We start from the raw sequence: 21,292 nt of genomic DNA on the forward strand, positions 1-21,292 counted from the left end.
CTAAATGCTTTCGTTTTTGAGATATAAGCCAAAAACTGCATTTGACCCCTATGTTCTATTTAAAGTAAGGGCGGCCATGTTTTTTGACGGATCAAAAATCGAAGCACACACTTTGTGCAGGATAATCTAAGGAACTATCATGCTAAGTTTCATCCAAATCCATTCAGTAGTTTCAGAGGAGAAGATTTTTAAAGTTAGCAAATATGATGAACAAATTGTGAAAAATTGTCATTAAAGGACATTTACCCCTTAAGGGGTCAATTGACAATTTTGGTCATATTAACCTATTTGTAGATCTTACTTTGCTGATCATTTTTGCTGTTTACAGTTTATCTTTATCTATAATGATATTCAAGATAATGACCAAAAACTGCAAAATTTCCTTAAAATTACCAATTAAGTGGCAGCAACCCAACAATGGTTTGTTTGATTCGTCTGAAAATTTCAGGGCTGATAGATCTTGACCTAATGAACATTTTTAACCATGTCAGATTTGCTCTAAATGCTTTCGTTTTTGAGATATAAGCCAAAAACTGCATTTGACTCCTATGTTCTATTTAAAGTAAGGGCGGCCATGTTTTTTGACGGATCAAAAATCGAAGCACACACTTTGTGCAGGATAATCTAAGGAACTATCATGCTAAGTTTCATCCAAATTCATTCAGTAGTTTTAGAGGAGAAGATTTTTTAAAGTTAGCAAATATGATGAACAAATTGTGAAAAATTGTCATTAAAGGACATTTACCCCTTAAGAGGTCAATTGACAATTTTGGTCTTATTAACCTATTTGTAGATCTTACTTTGCTGATCATTTTTGCTGTTTACAGTTTATCTTCATCTATAATAATATTCAAGATAATAACCAAAAACTGCAAAATTTCCTTAAAATTACCAATTAAGTGGCAGCAACCCAACAATGGTTTGTTTGATTCATCTGAAAATTTCAGGGCTGATAGATCTTGACCTAATGAACAATTTTACCCCATGTCAGATTTGCTCTAAATGCTTCCATTTTTGAGATATAAGCCAAAAACTGCATTTGACCCCTATGTTCTAATTTAAGTAAGGGCGGCCATGTTTTTTGACGGATCAAAAATCGAAGCACACACTTTGTGCAGGATAATCTAAGGAACAATCATTTTAAGTTTCATTCAAATCCATTCAGTAGTTTCAGAGGAAAAGATGTTTGAAAAATTGTTAACGACGACAGACGACGACGAACGCCAAGTGATGAGAAAAGCTCACATGGCCTTTTAGGCCAGGTGAGCTAACAATACTGTACATATCAACCTAGCGGCTGAGTAATTCTTTAAAACAACATGTGTACATAGAGAAATTAAATAAAGACGATTTTACCTGTTTTTTATGGCAAGCCGTTTTGCTATTTATTCTTACTTCAAGATATCTCATAAACTTTATAAGATATCTTATATAATTGCCTTTATAAGATATCTCATAAACTATATACTATATCTGATAAACTATATGAGATATCTTATAAACTATATAAGATATCTTATAAACTATATAAGATATCTTATAAACTATATAAGATATCTTATGAATCATATAAGAGATCTTATATAAAAATTGTTTATAAGATATCTCATGTACTTTATAAAAGAGGGACGAAAGACACCAAAGGGACAGTCAAACTCATAAATCTAAAACAAACTGACAACGCCATGGCTAAAAATGAAAAAGACAAACAGAAAAACAATAGTACACACGACATAACATAGAAAACTAAAGAATAAACAACACGAACCCCACCAAAAACTAGGGGTTTAAGATATTTTATAAACTTTAGAAGATATCTCACAAAGTATACAAGATATCTTATAAATTTTAGGAGATATCTTATATAACATTTAATGCATCTTATATAATATATAAGATATCTCATAAAAATGAAATTATATAAGATATCTTATATATTATTGGAGATTTCTTATTTAGTTTATAAGATATCTCATAAAGTTTATAAGAAATCTCATAAAGTTTATAAGATATCCTATATAATTTATATAATATCTCCTAAAGTTTATAAGATATCTCCTCAAGTTTATAAGATATCTTATAAAGTTTATAAGATATCTTATATAGTTTATAAGATATCTGATATAGTTTATAAGATATCTTATCTAGTTTATAAGATATCTCATATAATTTATCTGATATCTTGTATAATTGCCTTTATAAGATATCTCATAAACTATATAAAATATCTTATAAACTATATGAGATATCTTATAAACTATAAAAGATATCTTATAAACTTTATAAGATATCTTATAAATTATATAAGATATCTCATAAATTATATAAGATATCTTATATAAAATTTTTTTATATGATATCTCATATACTTTATAAGGTATCTTATAAACTTTAGAAGATCTCTTAAAAAGTATATAAGATATCATATAAACTTTATGAGATATCTTATATAACATTAAAGATATCTTATATAACATTAAAGATGTCTCATATGCATATAACCTTAAAGATATCTCATATGCATATAACCTTAAATATATCTTATATTATATATGAGATATCTTATAAAAAAATGAAAATTATATAAGATATCTTATATATTATATTAGATATCTTACATATTATAGGAGATATCTTGAAATTCGAATAAATAGTTAAAAGGCTTGCCATAGTATTTAGCTTCTCTATGTTGGATGCAGTTACGGTGATCAGTTTATAAGCTATGTGATCTAAAACTGAAACCTTACCTCCAACATTTTGTTCACTTGAAACAACATTAATTAGCAATATCCATATTGTCAGATACAGTAAAGTCCTCAATGGTGTGTTAAACTGTAACAAGGTTTTGTAGAAAAGTCCTGAAAAATAAAACCATTTATATTCATTTCTTGTATTGTTTTGTTAATAAAAATATATATGATCAAAGGCAAACTTCAAACAATTTTAACCTTTTGTTAAAAGGAGTAGGTCCGGTAAGGACCAATTTTGGCCTCAAATTTCAAGTTCATCTGACGAAAGATTTTGACCACTTTTTAAACACTTAAGTGTCTATTTCATTTGAATCAATTAGTTTATGTGAAAGATTTTAATTGATTTCCCCTTCAGAAAAAAAAGTTGAGGGCCAGTTGATGGCCATGTGGCGGACAGTTGAGGGCTAGCATTTTTAAGCAAAATAGTTAAGGGCTAGGTGTTGAGCATCTTAGCTCAACTCAAACCAGGCCAAGCACTGATGTTGGATAGATGTCGCTCAACTGGCCCTCAACTGAAGCTGGCCAATAAGTTGAGAAAAAGTTGAGCAATTGATCTTTGATTTTCATATAGTTGAGCAAAAGTTGAGCTTTCAGACTTTGAAATTTTTGTAGTTGAGCAAAAGTTGAGCATTCAGACTTTGAAATTTTTGTAGCTGAGGAAAAGTTGAGCATTCAGACTTTGAAATTTTTGTACATGTTGTAGTTGAGGAAAAGTTGAGCGTTCAGACTTTGATTTTTTTTTAATAGTTGAGCAAAAGTTGAGCAATTAGAAATATGACCTAGTGATATAAATGTTATGTGCCATCTGTTTTATCTGTCTTTAGTGCAAATGGACAGGAAGTATTATTATAAATGTATACACAAAGTTTGAGGCAAAATTAAGGGAAGCACATGTTTTCAATTTTATACATTTTTCTGTATTTTAACTTAACTAAATCTTTGACATAAAGATAAAAAAAAAAACAGTATTTCTTTTATTATAAGATATATCAAATATTCAAGATTTAGGTTATTAACAGTTATTATTAGGGGCAAATCTCAAAGTGATCACACTGTCACAATACCCAAAAGAACCTCAAACATTTAAAATTTGAACTGGGTTTGAGCATGCACATGGCAAGTAAAGATGTCTTCTAGCTATCATGAATAAAATATGAATTTTACAATGAATGTAGATAAAAAAAGTTACAAATAACTGTATTGACATTGAAAAGTGCAGTGTATTCTTCTGATGACATGACTCTTGGATTTAGGAAGATTGGTGTTTAACACATATTTCTGATAACATCTTTTGGTAAGTACATTGGATAAGATTTGATTTCCACCATTTTGAATAAGTGTATAATTATGCTCTTTTAGTTCAAAATAGTGATATTTAAAGTGTTTTCTTTATAAACTTTAAAGAGTGAAGAAAAAAATGAGACAATATATTTATGCATTAATTTATATATTGTCAAAATGTGTAAGACAGGAGACATGTTTATTTTATTATTGTTTTAGAAAGTATTACTAATAAAATAAGAATATTCTAATATAATGAATTTGGTATAAAACTAGAGATCTATTATTCTATCTTATTTGCTAGATAACTTCTAAAGAGTAAGGATAAAGCATTCATGTAGTATGTTGTGAGTTAAGATCTTTCATCAGTATTTTGGCTATAAAAATACACAATTTAAATTTATTTTTTCTACAATGTGTAGTCTTCAGTTTTCAATTACCACATAATGTTCAACTTTTTAAGACCTAGCCCTCAACTTTTAATGACCTGGCCCTCATCTATTGGCCACCTAGCCCTCAACTTTTAATGAACTGGTGCTCAACTGTTGGCCAGGTAGCCCTCAACTCTAATTGCTCAACTGTTGGACACCTAGCCCTCAACTATGATATTTTCTCAACTTGCTCAACTAATTTGCATAAAGTTGAGCATTGATAGTTGAGGGTTACCTAATTTGCATGGCAAAAATCCAGCTAGCCCTCAACTGGCCCTCAACTATTTGCTCAACTGATGGCCAGCTAGCCCTCAACTGGCCCTCAACTGTTAGCTCAACTGGCGGCCAGTTGAGCAATGCAGTTGCCCTAGTGATAATTTTTTTTGTATGGGTTATGTCATGAAAAACGATCCGATTCAAACTCAAATATGAAAAATCTACCAAATATGCAGAAAAATGTCACTTTTCAGATGGTTTTTGTCAAAAATGAAAGTGGCCGCATCCGTGTTCATCCTCAACCTTTATATATGTTATGTATTATCATAAAATACAACTTACGTTTCAATGTAAAGGATGAACACGAATGCGGCCACTTTCGTTTTACACGAAAACCTAAAATGCTGGAATTGTGAAGATTTCAGTAATTTGGCATGACTTAATGGTGCAAGTATCCGATACATGTGCATTGTTTTGTCAAAAACAGCCCATATTTATGTAGCAGAAGCATTCTACTGTTCAATAAATAACTAAAAGTTTACATTTTAACAATTTTGTAAAACTGCTATATTTTGGGGCCAAAAAGGGGTCTTACTGAACCTACTCCTTTCATAGATTTCTATTAACTTATACTAAAGTTATTGTGCAAAAACCAAGAAAAATCCTTATTTGGGCCCTTTTAGGGCTCCATATTCCTTAACTTTACGGACCAAAACTCCAAAAATCAATCCTAACCTTCCCATTGCATTCATTGTGGTCATCAACCTTGTGTTTAAATTTCATAGATTTCTTATTCACTAATACAAGTTATTGTGCAAAAACCAAGAAAAATGCTTATTTGGGCCTTTTTTTGGCCCCTTATTCCTAAACCACTGGGACCACAACCCCCAAAATTAATCCCAACCTTCCTTTAGTGGTATTGAACCTTCTATTAAAATTTTATAAAGATCCATTCACTAAACCTAAAGTCATTTTCCGGAAACTAAATGCGTCTTCGGAAGACGACGACGATGCAGATGACAACATCATACCCATTATACGACGCAAAAAAATGTTTGCGTTCGTATTAAAATGTGTTCTCAATCATGTAGATAGATATAACTGGATCTCATATAAGTACCAATGACAACTGTCTATCAAAGTCACAATTTATAAAAGTAAACCATTATAGGTTGTAGTATGGTCTTCAACGCAAAGCCTGATTCACACCAAACAGCAATTCTATATAGTCCATATCAATCATTACAATAAACATTGACAAGTAAAACTTACTAATAATCCTGACTATATGTACATGTATGACATGAACTGGTTGCCATCAGAAATGAAAATATAAATATTCAAACTAACAAAAGCTTGATTACACTTGCATGTGCAACCAAATATGAAGCACTACAGGCTAATACTAATATCTATAGAACTTTAAAAAAAAAATTCTCAAGATTACAGACCACAACGTGATATACATCATATAGTAACCAGATGCTCCGCAGGGCACAGCTTTATACAACCGCAGAGGTTGAACCCTGAACGGTTGGGTCTAGTATGGACACAACATTCAAACTGGATACAGCTCTGAATTTGGATTGTGATTAAATAGTTGACACAGCATAGGTTTCTGACACAGAATGAATGTGGTCTAATGAACTTAAAATATTTTGTTTGCTTTTGAGCAATTCACTATGCTGTTGAATATTAATACTTTGATATTTGAAGAAATTTTCTTTTTCATTTCAGAAATCTGAAATAAGAAAAATTGAAACCCACCAATTTTTTTTCACCTCCCTCTTTCCCTTATCCCAAAAATGATCTCAATTCAAATTTCTAATGGAGTTTGCAACAATAACTACTCATTTAAATACATCATAAAATATTAAAATATTAAAATGTAAAAAAAGTGCTTGTTATCACTGAATGGTAAAGGTTGTTTTAATTTATCAGTTGGTAGTAAAAGTGAATATACATTGTATATTGTATAAAACAATGATCTAAGTTGATTCAACAACAATTCTGGACAAAGAAAGAAAACTAAAAACAAATTTGAAAATTTCTTGCTATTGCGCAATATTGTGCAATTATATATTTCGTGCTATTGCGCAATACTGTGCAATTGAAAATACTTGCTATTGCACAATACTGTGCAAATGAAGATTTCTTGCCATTGATGAATATTGTGCAATTGAAAATTTCTTGCTATTGCACAATACTAAATATAATAATTTTGGATCCTGATTTGGACCAACTTGAAAACTGGGCCCATAATCAAAAATCTAAGTACATGTTTAGATTCAGCATATCAAAGAAGCCCAAGAATTCAATTTTTGTTAAAATCAAACTTAGTTTAATTTTGGACCCTTTGGACTTTAATGTAGACCAATTTAAAAACGGGACAAAAAATGAAGAATCTACATACACAGTTTAAGATTTGGCATATCAAAGAACCCCAATTATTCAATTTTTGATGAAATCAAACAATTTTTAATTTTGGACCCTTTGGGCCCCTTATTCCTTAACTGTTGGGACCAAAACTCCCAAAATCAATCACAACCTTCATTTTGTGGTCATAAACCTTGTGTGTTAAATTTCATAGATTTTTTTTTACTAATACTAAAGTTATTGTGCAAAAACTAAGAAAAATGCTTATTTGGGCCCATTTTGGCCCCTAATTCCTTAACTGTTGGGACCTCTACTCCCAAAATCAATCCCAACCTTCCTTTTGTGGTCATAAACCTTGTGTTTAAATTTCATAGATTTCTATTTACTTATACTAAAGATAAAGTTGACTTTTTTCAAGTAGTCACTGAACCATGAAAATGAGGTCAAGGACATTGGACATGTGACTGATGGAAACTTTGTAATATGAGGCATCTATATACAAAGTATGAAGCATCCAGGTCTTCCAACTTCTAAAATATAAGGCTTTTAAGAAGTAAGCTAATACTGCTGCCACTGCCGGATCACTATCCCTATGTTGAGCGTTCTGTGACAAAAGTAGCAGGCTCAACAAAACTATAAAACAATTTCAATATTTTTTGGCAAAAAGAGCCTTTTCTATTGGAAGTGAAATTACAAAATTGAAACAAAAATTATATCATAACATGTATATATTCATGTTCTTTACATCATTATCTATCTTTTTGTTACCGACAATTCAGTATTCAGTAAATAAAATAAAATCTGCACATTTTTTAATACATACCATTTTCAGTTATCTCTTTACTTGCACTAGACTGTTGTTTGCCTCCTGAAATATTTCAAAATGTATAATTTGATGCATACATTTCCTCCGCTTCAATTTTATGAAATCACATAGTGTAAAAATCTTATAAATGTTTAGTACAAAAAGTCAGACAATTATTATTTTCAATTATATAAACATGTTGTGTTCCAAATTGATGAATTGTAGTAGATTCTACTATAAAATACTGTGGATTCATTAATATTCATGTAAAAAAAAAAATCTACAGTAGATTAAATACATTAGAAATCTTAGAAATCTTTCTTTCTATGGTTTATTAAATTCATGTGCCTCTGACAATTATTTAACATGCAATAAAAATACCAACATAAAATTCAGAAGACATGATATACTTCTGCATATATAAAAGGGTACTGATGAAAATATAAATGCTAAAATATTCAATGAAGAATGAACAGCCAACCTGATACAGCTGCATTTGGTACTTCCAATGAGCTGACAGATAAAGATGGAAGTGAACTCTCTGATGTACTGGCTGGCACACTTGATGTTGCTGTTTGTGCCTGACTTGTTTTTGTTCTAACACTTGGCTGTATGCTTGCTTCTGATGAACCAAAAGCAGAACTTGGTGTGTTCTCTGATGTATCATCATCAGTTGTAAAATCAGTTGTAAAATCAATTGAAAAAATCATTTCTAAAATTTCTATTGCCTTAATTTTCTCTTTTCCTAAAATAAGAAAACAGGTCTGTTAACTTGAGAAAAGAGCAATATTTTGGCCTCCTGAAAACAAGATTTGCACGCATTGTTGTTAAAAAATATACCAAAACTAATTAGATCATAAAGAAAGTCTACACTATGTGAGTACAGTAAAAACTGAATTTATTATCACACTTGGTGTGACATCATTGTTGTTTAGAAGGTTACCCACGAGTGGGTCTACTACTGTGGATTCATTTCAAATCGTAGAATACCAATTTTCATAAATTTAATTGTTTTTGAATTTTAAATTTTCAAAAAAATGCATGCAGACTTTGCCATACCCACAAAATTAAATATCCATGAATATGCAAGTTTTCCTCTAACCACAAAAATTAGTACCGATGGAAAATAAATGAATCCACAGTAGTACAAATACGTTTGATGCAAAGTCATAATCTGTTTATTGGTTAAATAATTTATATATAATGATAATAAATTCTTTATTTAAAGAGGGTAAACTCAGTTAGTTACAATAAACTAATCTTCCCTGAGGCCCTCACATACAAATTACAATACAATCAAAAGATATTTACACATAGTTAATTTACAGTCATGTAGTTCAATGTAGTGTTATTAACATGATATAATGCTGTAAAAGATGTACATGTAGTCAAAATATCAAATGAAAATAAAAAATATACAAATACATTGTAGCAAACATTTCTTATCAGGATTGTGTTAGGTACTTCTTGATAAAAGTAAAAATGTTTTGAGCTTTACGCATTTTGTGTGCTGGTCCATTCCATAACACTGATCCAGAATAAGCAAAGGATTTCTTAAATAGCTTAGCTTTTGGCTTAGGAACTATCAGATTATCTTGAGTGACACCTCTTAAGGAGTAAGGATTATTATCTGATTCTAGTTTAAACTTTTGAACTAGGTACATTGGTGATTCCATAACGCATACATTTATATAGAAGTAAATATTTGTGGTATTCTATTCTATTGTCAACTGTCATCCACCCAAGTTTTTTAAATAAGGGGGCTGAGGGGGATAAAGGATATGCATCTAGAATTAATCTTGCTGCCCTTTTTAGGAGTTTTAAAATTCTTGTTTTCCCTTCATTTTTACATTCACCCCAAATAATACAGCAGTAGTCAATTAAGGGAAGAATATACCCATTGTAATATGTTTCCCTTGCATTTATATCTAAAAAATTCTTTATTTTAGAAAGAAGGTATATTCTGGATGATATATTAGCACAAACTTGGTCAATTTGATTTGTCCAGTTAAGTGTGCTGTCAATCTTAAAGGGGCACTAGCTGTCAAATTCATGGCCACCGATTTGACTCAAATTCTAATATTTGATTTGTAACAATGTAATTTTAAAACATTTATCCAAACTATCAAAACTCTAAAATAAACAGTTTACAGAGCATGGGGTAGATAATATATAGGTTCGTTTCCTGTGTATTTTAGTCCAGACACCATCTTATTACCTATCGATTTGACCTCAGATTACCATATAAGCGATGTAAACATAAATAAAGATATGAAAAGATTAAACCAACACGTGCAATTGGATTTTTATAGGTCTGTTTGATTTTATTTTATAGATTAATAAACAGCTGCGCCATGAGCGCATGATACGCCCGACGTCTTGTGTGGAAGTTTTATGCAATAACCATTTATTGTTTTTGAGACACGGCAGGACATGTGACCCCCCCCCTCCCCACCCTGTTATTTTTTTACAAATATCACTAAAATAAAATTTTGAATGAAACCAAAAAGTAAACAGATCTTTAAATTAGTATAACAAAGAAGTGTGTACAGTTTCAAGCAATAATCATAAATTGTTTTTGAGATACGGCGCGACATGTAAAAAAAAAACCTCCCCTTATTTACAAAATACTCAATAACTCAAAAATAAAATTTTGAGTCATCACCAAAAAGTATACAGATCTTTAGATTAATATAACAAAGAAGTGTGTAAAGTTTTAAGCAATAATCATAAATCGTTTTTGAGATACAGCACGACATGTAAAAAACCCCTCCCCCTTTTTTACAAAATACTCAATAACTCAAAAATAAAATTTTGAATCATCACCAAAAAGTATACAGATCTTTAGATTAATATAACAAAGAAGTGTGTAAAGTTTTAAGCAATAATCAAAAATTGTTTTTGAGATACGGCGCGACATGTAAAAAAACCCTCCCCCTTTTTTATAAAATACTCAAAAACTCAAAAATGAAATTTTGAATCATCACCGAAAAGTATACAGATATTAAGATTAATATAACTAAGAAGTGTGTAAAGTTTTAAGCAATAATCAAGAAACGTTTTTGAGATACGGTGCGACATGTGAAAAAAAACACACCCCTGTTTTAGTTACAAAGTGCCGTAACTCAAAAAGTTTAAATCTTATTTTCACCAAAAAGTATACAGATCATTTGACCATCATAAGAAACAACTTTATTAAGTTTCATGAAATTTGGATAAGTCGTTCTCAAGTTACGGTGCGACATGTTAACGCCGGACAGACGGACAGACGGACAGACGGACGGACGGACGGACAGACGGACGGACGGACACCGGACATTTGTATACCATAATACGTCCCGTCAAAATTTTGACGGGCGTATAAAAATAGATGTTTCTCGTTGTTTTTAACCGTATAAGAATGATTTAATGTGCATCGAATTAGTAATCAAATGATTTACCGTAGTTTCACTTTCATTGTTGACATTCTTTTTCTTTAAATAACCAGTACACGTACAATGCATGTGTTGTCAATCTCTAGCTAGGGGTTAAATTGAAGTTCACATGAATAGGGATTTAAAGAGGTCGACTCATTCACTTGCAAGTGAATTACTAATTATCAATGTTTCTTAGCGTAATTTGACAAAATTGAACCTTTTTGGCTGCAAAAAGCGAATTGTTATTTCACTATTTCACTTTCATTATTGATTGAACAAAAAAAAAATCAAACTTTAGATTTTTTATATATCTCGTAGCTAGTGCCCCTTTAACACCTAATAATTTTTCACATGAAGAATTTTGTTCTACTTTTGAATTTATTATCAAGTTTGGTTGATAAGTCTGAATTGATAGTTTCTGTTTTGTTCCGGTAACCAAACATTTTGTTTTATTTTCATTAATGAACATGTTATTCATTTTACACCACTCTTCAACCCTGTATAGATCTTCTTGAACATCATCATGTATATTTCTATGTTTTTCCCAGATTTATGAAGAGTGGTGTCATCAGCATATAGGTCTGCTTCACAATTTTCAATGCATAAGGTAAGGTAGTTTATAAATATTACAAACAATAGGGGACCAAGTATAGAACCTTGGGGGACACCAAATTTTACATGTTGTTGTTCAAAATAAACATTACAAATGTTTACCTGCTGTTTTCTGTTATTGAGGTATGACTTGAAAAAACTAACAGTAGCCTCACTAAATCCATACATTTCAAGCTTTAAACAAAGAATATCATGATCTACCAAATCCAAAAGCTTTTCATATCCAGAAATCAACGCCACTTTGCTTATTTGAATATAATACTATAGAAATCGGATACGGGTCACGGAAATTACATTAAAATGATAGGGAATTTTGAAAAAATGTCTGTTTTAATCTTAATTTAAGTGATAGACAGGTTGCCGGGGCAGAAAATGAATATACACAACAATATACACCATTTAAACGAAACATAATGACTGTTGTTGCAAAAATACAGGTTCCTGAGCTATTTTAAAATTCGAAGCGAGAGGCCTTTAACATTGCAGTGTAAAATACAGGCTAAAATGGCTGAAACGTCAAATTTGCAAACTTCGTGTTGAAAATTGGCTTACAATTAAGGTCATTACAAAAACAGGTTGCCGGGGTGAAATATGAAACTTGAATTTCCAAAGAATAAGCAATTCCAAACCTTGTATGTGTAGTCGTTGAACTCTAGGTTCCCACGTAAAATTAAAATGTCACTATTTCAAGAAGAATAAACTCACGAAAGCACGAAAAATTCACTAAATTCGTGTTCATTGTTTTGATTTTGACCGCCTGACAACTTTACGGAAATATCAAAGTGATTGTAAATAAGGACTCTGTGACGGGCAACTTATAATATCCGTGTTTTAAAGATTTTAATGACATCAAGCCTATCAAGCCAGTCCAGTTCAAAGTACTATCACGTGGTACAATTCTCATTTACATATTATGAATATTAATTAGCAAAACCACTACTAATTTCTGGCTATGTTTAAAATCTAATAAAATTGTTAGATTTAAATTACCATCATTCATTTCTTGCAACCATTTGTCAATGATATTGATAAGTGCAGTTTGACAAGAATGCTGCGGCCTGAAACCAGATTGTGTAGGGTGTAAATGTTTAAGTTTAGATAAATATTTGTACATTTTATTAGAAACATGTCTTTCTATTAATTTTTGATAAAGTTGGAAGAACAGATATAGGTCTGTAATTTGTGGCTAAAAGCTTGTCACCATCCTTGAAAACTGGGTTACCTTAGCATTCTTCAGTAATGAAGGATATATACCAGTATCTTTCATTCTGTTAAATATATATGTGAGAGGTGATGCAATAAAAGGGGCACTTAATCTTAGGATTTTTGGTCCAATATTATCCATACCAGATGCTTTATTTATATCAAGTTTTGCTAACTCAATAAATAGCTCATTCATGTTCACTGGTGGTATAAAAAAAATTTCATGTTTATGTAATTTATTTTTAACAAATTTACTAAGATTACTAAAATCTGCTTTGTAAACAGGACTGGGTTGCACAAACGTCTATTAAAGTTAATAGTCTATTAAAAGTACACTTAAATTTAATAGTCTATTAAAAGTACACTTAAATTTAATAGTCTATTACTTGCGTTGCACAAAATTTAATTAACGTTAATAGTCTATTACTCACTATTAAATTTAATTGAACGAAGGAGCGCTATTAAGTCCTTAATTGTACATTTAAAATGGATGCCATGCAAGTGCTTGGATAACTTGTACCTCAAAATCAGCCGAAAAATACCGTGACAGGCTTCTCAACTCGATGACTTGACGGACTGAGAGCCTCGCACAGCCGCTGATATCCCACATTGTATGATTTCGTCACAAAAAGATATAATTGTTTTTTTTATGATTAACCATTTTCATTATAAATCTATTAGGGAAACAATGGTTTTATTTTCAATACGACAAGTGTCATTAAACTGAAGAAAAAAAACTTTTGCCCACATCCTTCGAAGTATGCTTTGTTCAAACTGAAATATATTTCTTAGTATAAAATCCATTCTCCAAAATTAACAATTTTTAGAAGGCATGCATGGACGAAAGCATTGGACATTTGAAACCCTTTTATAACAGGGGTGAAGAATGTGCAATCTCCGTTGACGCTTTGATAAAGAGTGCTTTCTTTCACGTCCGCATTTCTATTAAGTATGGCATGCCGAGTTAACATTTTAATGATTACTACAGATTTGAGAAATGAATAACAGAACAGTGCACAATAACGTACAATAACATACATTGTTATTCGTAGGAGATAAGAGAAACTACGTGATAATTTTGATATTTTTTTTTATTATTTAAGATGGCATGGTGTATATTGTCCATAAACAAACTAAACTAATGTTCTTCTCAAAGTAATTCTGCAATGCGCGGATACACCGGACTGCATCGAACGATAACAATATTGGGCCAATGGAAGGCGTCCCAGAAAAAAATTAAAATAGCCTTGCCAGACGTCATAATTATTTGGACTAGGTCAATATTATAGTATTGACAATGATTTAACTAGTCTTTGCTATGTAATAACAAATATGGTAGTTTTAAATTACAGCCCTAGTTTTTCTTCGTAAAATTCTACATCCAGCAGATCGATATTGGTGTCAACATTGAAAATTAATACACATTTTCCCTGAAATACGATGTATAAACGTTGCTAAATCCTGTGTCGCTTTGAAGGTGTCACGATTGTCATCCTCAGCCTACGCAATGTGTTACTGTAATTTGAATTTCAAAATGACTAAGAGATGTTTTATTCGCCCTCTACGCCCCCCTCTGGATCCGCCACTGAATTAAAAGTCCGAGTTGAAGTATCGGAAACCAGTTCACATTGACCGAATCCTATAGTCTGTTATCACGAAACCAAAAAAGGTTTACCAAGTTTGTTTTCACTTTAATCATATATTTACAATGCTAATTTTGATAATTTTCTTTAAATTTTAAGAAGGGAAAATTCTGTTAGCAGTTAATTTTTAGCGTTTTCTTTTATTAAAATCATTCAATATTCATTATATTTTTAGACCACGCATTTCTCTAATCTTTATTTTTTTTGCCCGTTATTCTCTAATCTTCATTTTTTAAGGGCATTATTCTCTAATCATTTAACCCCATCCAAACCCTCATAAACGAAGAATGTGTAAATGTAATCTCCATTGACGTGTTGATAAAGAGTGCTTTCTTTCACGTCCGCATTTCTATCAAGTATGGCATGCCAAGTTAACATATTAATGATTACTACAGATAAGAAACACAAATAACAGAACAGTGCAGATCTCACAAACATGTTTAACCCCGCCGCATTTTTGCGCCTGTCCCAAGTCAGGAGCCTCTGGCCTTTGTTAGTCTTGTATTATTTTAATTTTAGTTTCTTGTGTACAATTTGGAAATTAGTATGGCGTTTATTATCACTGGACTAGTATATATTTGTTCAGGGGCCAGCTGAAGGACGCCTCCGGGTGCGGGAATTTCTCGCTAGATTGAAGACCTGTTGGTGACCCTCTGCTGTTGTTTTTTATTTGGTCGGGTTGTTGTCTCTTTGACACATTCCCCATTTCCATTCTCAATTTTACAATACCATACATTGTTATTCGTAGGACATAAAGAGAAACTATGTGATAATTTTCATATATTACACAGTGAATTAATTTAGTTTTTTTTTTTAAATAAAGATGGCATAGTGTAAATTGTCCATAATATTTATAACCAATAATACATATCTAACAATTTTTTTTTGCAGCTGAAAACTGTAATATAGATGAAACGAAACTATCCGACACTTTTGTATATCTTGGGTATAAACTTCAAACAAATATCTGATATTGACATGGAATAGGGTTCATAATAACATAAACAATTATCGGACTTTGGGGATCGCCCAGATATTCCGACACCCCACTGGTCCAACACCCCAATAGGCCGACAAAGGTTAATAACTGCTGTAATAGAAAATATACTTCATGAGTAGAGCTTTATGAGGATGTTCATGTGGATTTACAGAATAGAAAATAATGAGGGGGGGTGTTAAAGAATAGAGAAAAATGAGGTCCTAAAATAATGGGCAAAAAGTATAAAGAATAGAGAAAATGGCAAACATTTTAAAGAATACAGATATGAAAGACCCCCTCCTCTCCAATCCAGACACCCCTTGGTAGAATAATTGTTGACATGGTATTTGAACTATTCGTTCTAATATCACAGAAACAGATTTTAGCATGCCACCTATCGGATATAACTATCAAAGAAATACCATGACCATATGCATATAAAGAAACTGAAAACTTTGCAAGCTTTGGTACATAAGAAAGTGGGAACACATTCTACTAAAAAAAAAAAATGTCATCAGGAGTGCAGTCTCTCTTCATAAAGAAAAATGTTCACGTGATCAGGGAACGACCATTTAACTACAAGGGGGTTATGTTTTTTTCCTAAAAAATATATTCTGATCCCCAATTTGATGGAAAAAAATATTTCTGGTCAAGCAGTTGAAAAACAATATTTTGAATGCAGATTCCCCCATACCTTATATAGAGTTAAACAACACATGCAAACATGCGACACGAAAATTACTCTAGCAATTAACACCACCTCTTTTGACACTCACAACGGAAGGTGCAAGTTTTCACTATTTCGATTTACGAGCATTTTTTGCTGTTGTAAACTTATTATAACAGATTCCTCACAGAGAACGCGACAAACTTTACAAAGTTCTATTTGGTTTACCACTGTCTTTATAGTTCAACGTACCGCGTATTAACTTTCGATAATTCACTCTTCAATTAAGTAGTGTATGAACATTGTTGTATATATAGACTAACTAAACTAATGTTCATCTCAAAATAATTCTGTGCACTAAACTAAGCATCTCGCATACAATCGTCTAAGTGGTAAAGCCTAACTGGAGCCTTAACTTTCTAATTTCTCTGCTTTGGGAGAGATACATAGCTGTGTATCGTCATGTTAGTTATTCAATAAAGCTTCACAAAGCTTATTTCGTTTGACAAAATGTTCGCTACACCGTGTCTCATTCATTCTTTATTTTAAGGGGTGAATATATCCGACTACTTTCACTAATACATATCTACCAACCGACCGTGATAAATTGCCTGAGCCTGCTACAAGGCAAATTCGCGGCGGTTCCTATTCAATACTAGTATGTACTTTCATTGATTGTATAGTGGCAGTTCAAGTGTCATTGACCTTTTTTCATGCCGGATGGCAACTATTACAGGGCCTTTCTAATTTTTTTTTAATGTCAAGTGATTGTTCTCGGCCTTAACATACATGTCAGTAATATTTGCCACTGGACATCACGCAAAATTTTAAGTACTTTATGATATGTTATTTGTATTATTATTTTTAGGACTATCAGGAGGAATAGGTTTAACTGATGGGATTATTCTCTTGAAATCAAAATTATTTATTTAAAAAAGTTGTTGAATTATTCCATGTCAGACTATTTGGGATATCGAAATATCATGGGGTGTCGGACTAATGGGGCGTCGGACTATTGGGTTGTTGGACCAATGGGGTGTCGGACTAATGGGACATCTGAATAATGGGGCTGCCCCAATTTATGATACTTAATTTCTCCCCTCGTGTATTTTCCGAGAATATTTATTCCCTTTCAATGACAACACAAGTAATTTCTTGTATCTTGTTTGAAATAAATTAGCGGCTAAATTTCTCTCATGGGAGATTAAAAATTTCTGATTTTACCACGATTGTGCCAAATGTTATAGTAATTTATTCGAGTTAAAAAACGAAGTGAAAAATCGACTTAGATTGAGTCAGTCTCTCGAAATGGAAGATATAAATATAGCAGGCTGCAGTTGTCAATTTTCTTTTGTAGATGTCGACAATAAACTTTATATTTAAATTAGTAACATAATGGAATTTAAGACTAATACTTTTTTATTCCCCTATTCCCCTTGTTTTTCGAGACTTTCTATCTTTTTCAATACAACATATGCAATTTCTTGTATTTTAGAATTGGACATGTTTTGGTGTCCATTGAAAGTAGACCCAGGGTTGCGTTCAATATATTAGCAGCTACGTACATTGTAGATGTATGACTATTGAACGTGTAGCTAGCCTATACTTATAGCAGCTACGTAGATATTGATAGAAGCTAGGCTAGCTACACGTTTAATAGTCATAAATCTACGTAGCACTACGTAGCATTATTTAGCTGCTTCGATGTTGAACACAACCCCGTTGAAAAATGATGAAATCGCTAAATTATCGTGTTGACGTCATGAAAAATTGATGAAAATCGCTGAAATCGTGTTGACGTCATGAAAAATTGATGAAAATCGTGAAAATCATGATGACGTCGTGAAAATGATGAAAATCGAGAAAATCGTAATGACGTTGTGAAAAAATGATGAAAATCGCAGAATTAAATGGAGCTTAATTGACTATTAAAATGTTAATAGTCACTTAATTGTCAATTAGTTAATAGTATCCTTAAAAGTGATTCGTGCAACGCTATTAAATCACTCTATTAACTAATTGTCAATTAGATATTTAATAGTCTATTAGAAGTTAATAGTCTATTAACTTAATAGACGTTTGTGCAACCCAGTCCAGATGTATAACTTCCTTGTTCTCTTAGTTTTTCAGCACGGGAAGTGAAAAAGTTATTAAAAGTATCAGCTATACATTTTTTACTTTTAGTTGTATTGTTATCTTCTGTGGCTAACTCATAATATGGTGTATTTTTAACTTTTGGGTTCAGACTGTGAAGACATTTCCCTAGAAACAAGTCTATTTTTAGAACAGTTTGTTTTCTTATCCCAGGTAAAGGAAAGTCGGAACGAAAATAAACTAAAACTAAAACAAAATGTGTTTATAATCTTTATTTAAAAAAATAAAATAAAATAACACATATGACACTAGACATATAATTTTTATTAGAATAAGTCAACATTCAGTATGCTGTACGTGGATTACAGACGATCATCTTTCTTCAAGGATTTCCTTTACTGATCTGTTCTATTGATGTTATTATGACTCTGTCATTTGGCATTTTGGATATAAGCATTCTCCGCTTTATTGCATAATTTTGTCTGACAAATAGGCTATGCAAATAACCGGAATCTACTGTATACATGGTATACAAAGAATGATGTCAACCTTACCTGGATTATTTTGTTTAATATTGTCAATAGCTCTTTTTATCATTTCATCTGTATATCCAAGTTCTCTAACACTTTCTGTAGCAGGGTCTCTGTTGGGACTGGCTGTTTCTACAATTATATGATGACACTTTCAACATTTACTACTGAAAACACCTTACCAGTTTATTATTAATCATAACCCTGAATTATGTTTTTACTATCATCACATGACCATCCAACTGATTAAAATAACTTTGCATTTTTTTAAAAACAAGAATGTGTCCATAGTACACGGATGCCCCACTCGCACTATCATTTTCTATGTTCAGTGGACCATGAAATTGGGGTCAAAACTATAATTTGGCATTAAAATTAGAAAGATCATATCATGGGGAACATATGTGTATCAAGTTTCAAGTTGATTGTACTTCAGCTTCATCAAAAACTACCTCGACAAAAAACTTTAATCTGAAGCGAACGGACGCACAAACGGACGAACGAACGAACGAACGAACGGAGGCACAGACCAGAAAACATAATGCCCCTCTACTATCGTAGGTGGGGCATAAAAATTGCTATCTAACTGATAATTTGTTGTGAATGATACAGTATAATTTACAACAATATTTATTTTTTAAAGGAGCTACAATATTTTGTAATAAATCAAATCTATAGTAATAACAAGAGTGCACACACTAAAATGTCACGCCTTCTTTACTAATCATTGATATTATGTTGATAGTCCTAAATATAAAGCTTTATTACAACTGTCACATAAACTCAACATTAACCAAGAAAACTAAACATTGATCAATGAACCATGCCAGGCAGACATGTACAGCTAACAATTCTTCCATACAACAAATATAGTTGACCTATTGCTTATAAATTAAGAAAAACAGACTAAAACACAAATACTTAACACTAAGCAATGAACTGTGAAAATGAGGTCAAGGTCAAATAAAACCTGCATGACTGACATAAAGATCATAAAATATTTCCATACACCAAATATAGTTGACCTATTGCATATAGTATTTCGATAAAATTGACCAAAACTCAAAAACTAAACTTTGACCACTGAACTATTATATGAGGTCAAGGTCAGATGACACCTGTCAGCTAGACATGTACACCATACAATCATTCCATACACCAAATTAAGAAAACCTATTGCATATAGTATAAGAAAAACAGACTAAAACACAAAAACTTAACTATAACCACTGAACCATGAAAATGAGGTCAAGGTCAGACGACACCTGTCAGTTGGACATGTACACCTTACAGTCCTTCCATACACTGAATATACTAGACCTATTGCTTATAGTATCTGAGATATGGACTTGACCACCAAAACTTAACCTTGTTCACTGATCCATGAAATGAGGTTGAGGTCAAGTAAAAACAGTATGACAGCCATGATGACCTTGTAAGGTACGCACATACCAAATATAGTTATCCAATTACTTATAATAAGAGAGAATTTTTGTGATTTGTTTTTTTTTTTTTTTTTTAACATTACAAAAAATCTCAACTTTTTTTTCAAGTTGTCACTGAACCATGAAAATGAGGTCAAGGACATTGGACATGTGACTGACAGAGAGTTCGTAACATGAGGCATCTATATACAAATTATGAAGCATCCAGGTCTTCCACCGCTACCACCGCCGCCGCATTACTATCCCTATGTTGAGCTTTCTGCAACAAAAGTTGCAGGCTCGACAAAAACTGTATAATTACAGGTCAAATGAACTAAAAGTTCATCATCATTGTCATCATATCAAGATTAAAATAGAGCTGGTTTATGTATCTGCATGTTTTAAACTTTTATTACACAATTATATCTTATTTCATGATGATCTATTAGTCAAACAAACTGTTCATGCATAGGTAACTTAATAGGTACAAATATAGACTTTTGACTGTTGTTTTGTTCTCACCTACTGATACAAATATGTGTTTTAAAATACAATAATAACTTACAGACTGCAGTGATCTGGAAGGATTTTTTCTCTATGGGCCCAGGGCCCCCCATAAATAAATTTAATGGGCCATTTTAAAAAATAATGGGCCATGTTGTCAAATGAGTGGGCCATTTGAATTGACTACAGTAAAAAAATAATTTAAAAATTAAAGTGTATATTTCGGCAAAGAGGTGGTGGTACTTACCTTTATGATTTTAAATAATATCATGGATATTGTTCCTGTAATTTCAATTTCAATGAATATCTATACCATTTGCATCAACCACAAGGGATTTTGCTTTACAGTGACAAAGAAGAA

At 31.7% G+C, this 21,292-nt stretch overlaps 1 protein-coding gene across 1 annotated transcript in view; it reads right to left on the reverse strand.

Moving 5' to 3' along the window:
• The window catches only part of LOC143076561 (uncharacterized), a 105,732-nt gene that overhangs the window by 37,573 nt on the left and 46,867 nt on the right, over positions 1-21,292 (reverse strand). Inside the window, exons 10-13 of the mRNA XM_076252387.1 lie at positions 19,028-19,135; positions 8,341-8,604; positions 7,878-7,922; positions 2,748-2,858 (exon numbers count right to left, since the gene is read on the reverse strand). Of these exons, the coding sequence (XP_076108502.1) occupies positions 2,748-2,858; positions 7,878-7,922; positions 8,341-8,604; positions 19,028-19,135 (528 nt within the window). The remainder of the gene's footprint in view (positions 1-2,747; positions 2,859-7,877; positions 7,923-8,340; positions 8,605-19,027; positions 19,136-21,292) is intronic.

Source organism: Mytilus galloprovincialis, chromosome 5 (assembly GCF_965363235.1).
Source record: "Mytilus galloprovincialis chromosome 5, xbMytGall1.hap1.1, whole genome shotgun sequence".
NCBI classification, from domain to species: Eukaryota; Metazoa; Mollusca; class Bivalvia; order Mytilida; family Mytilidae; genus Mytilus; species Mytilus galloprovincialis.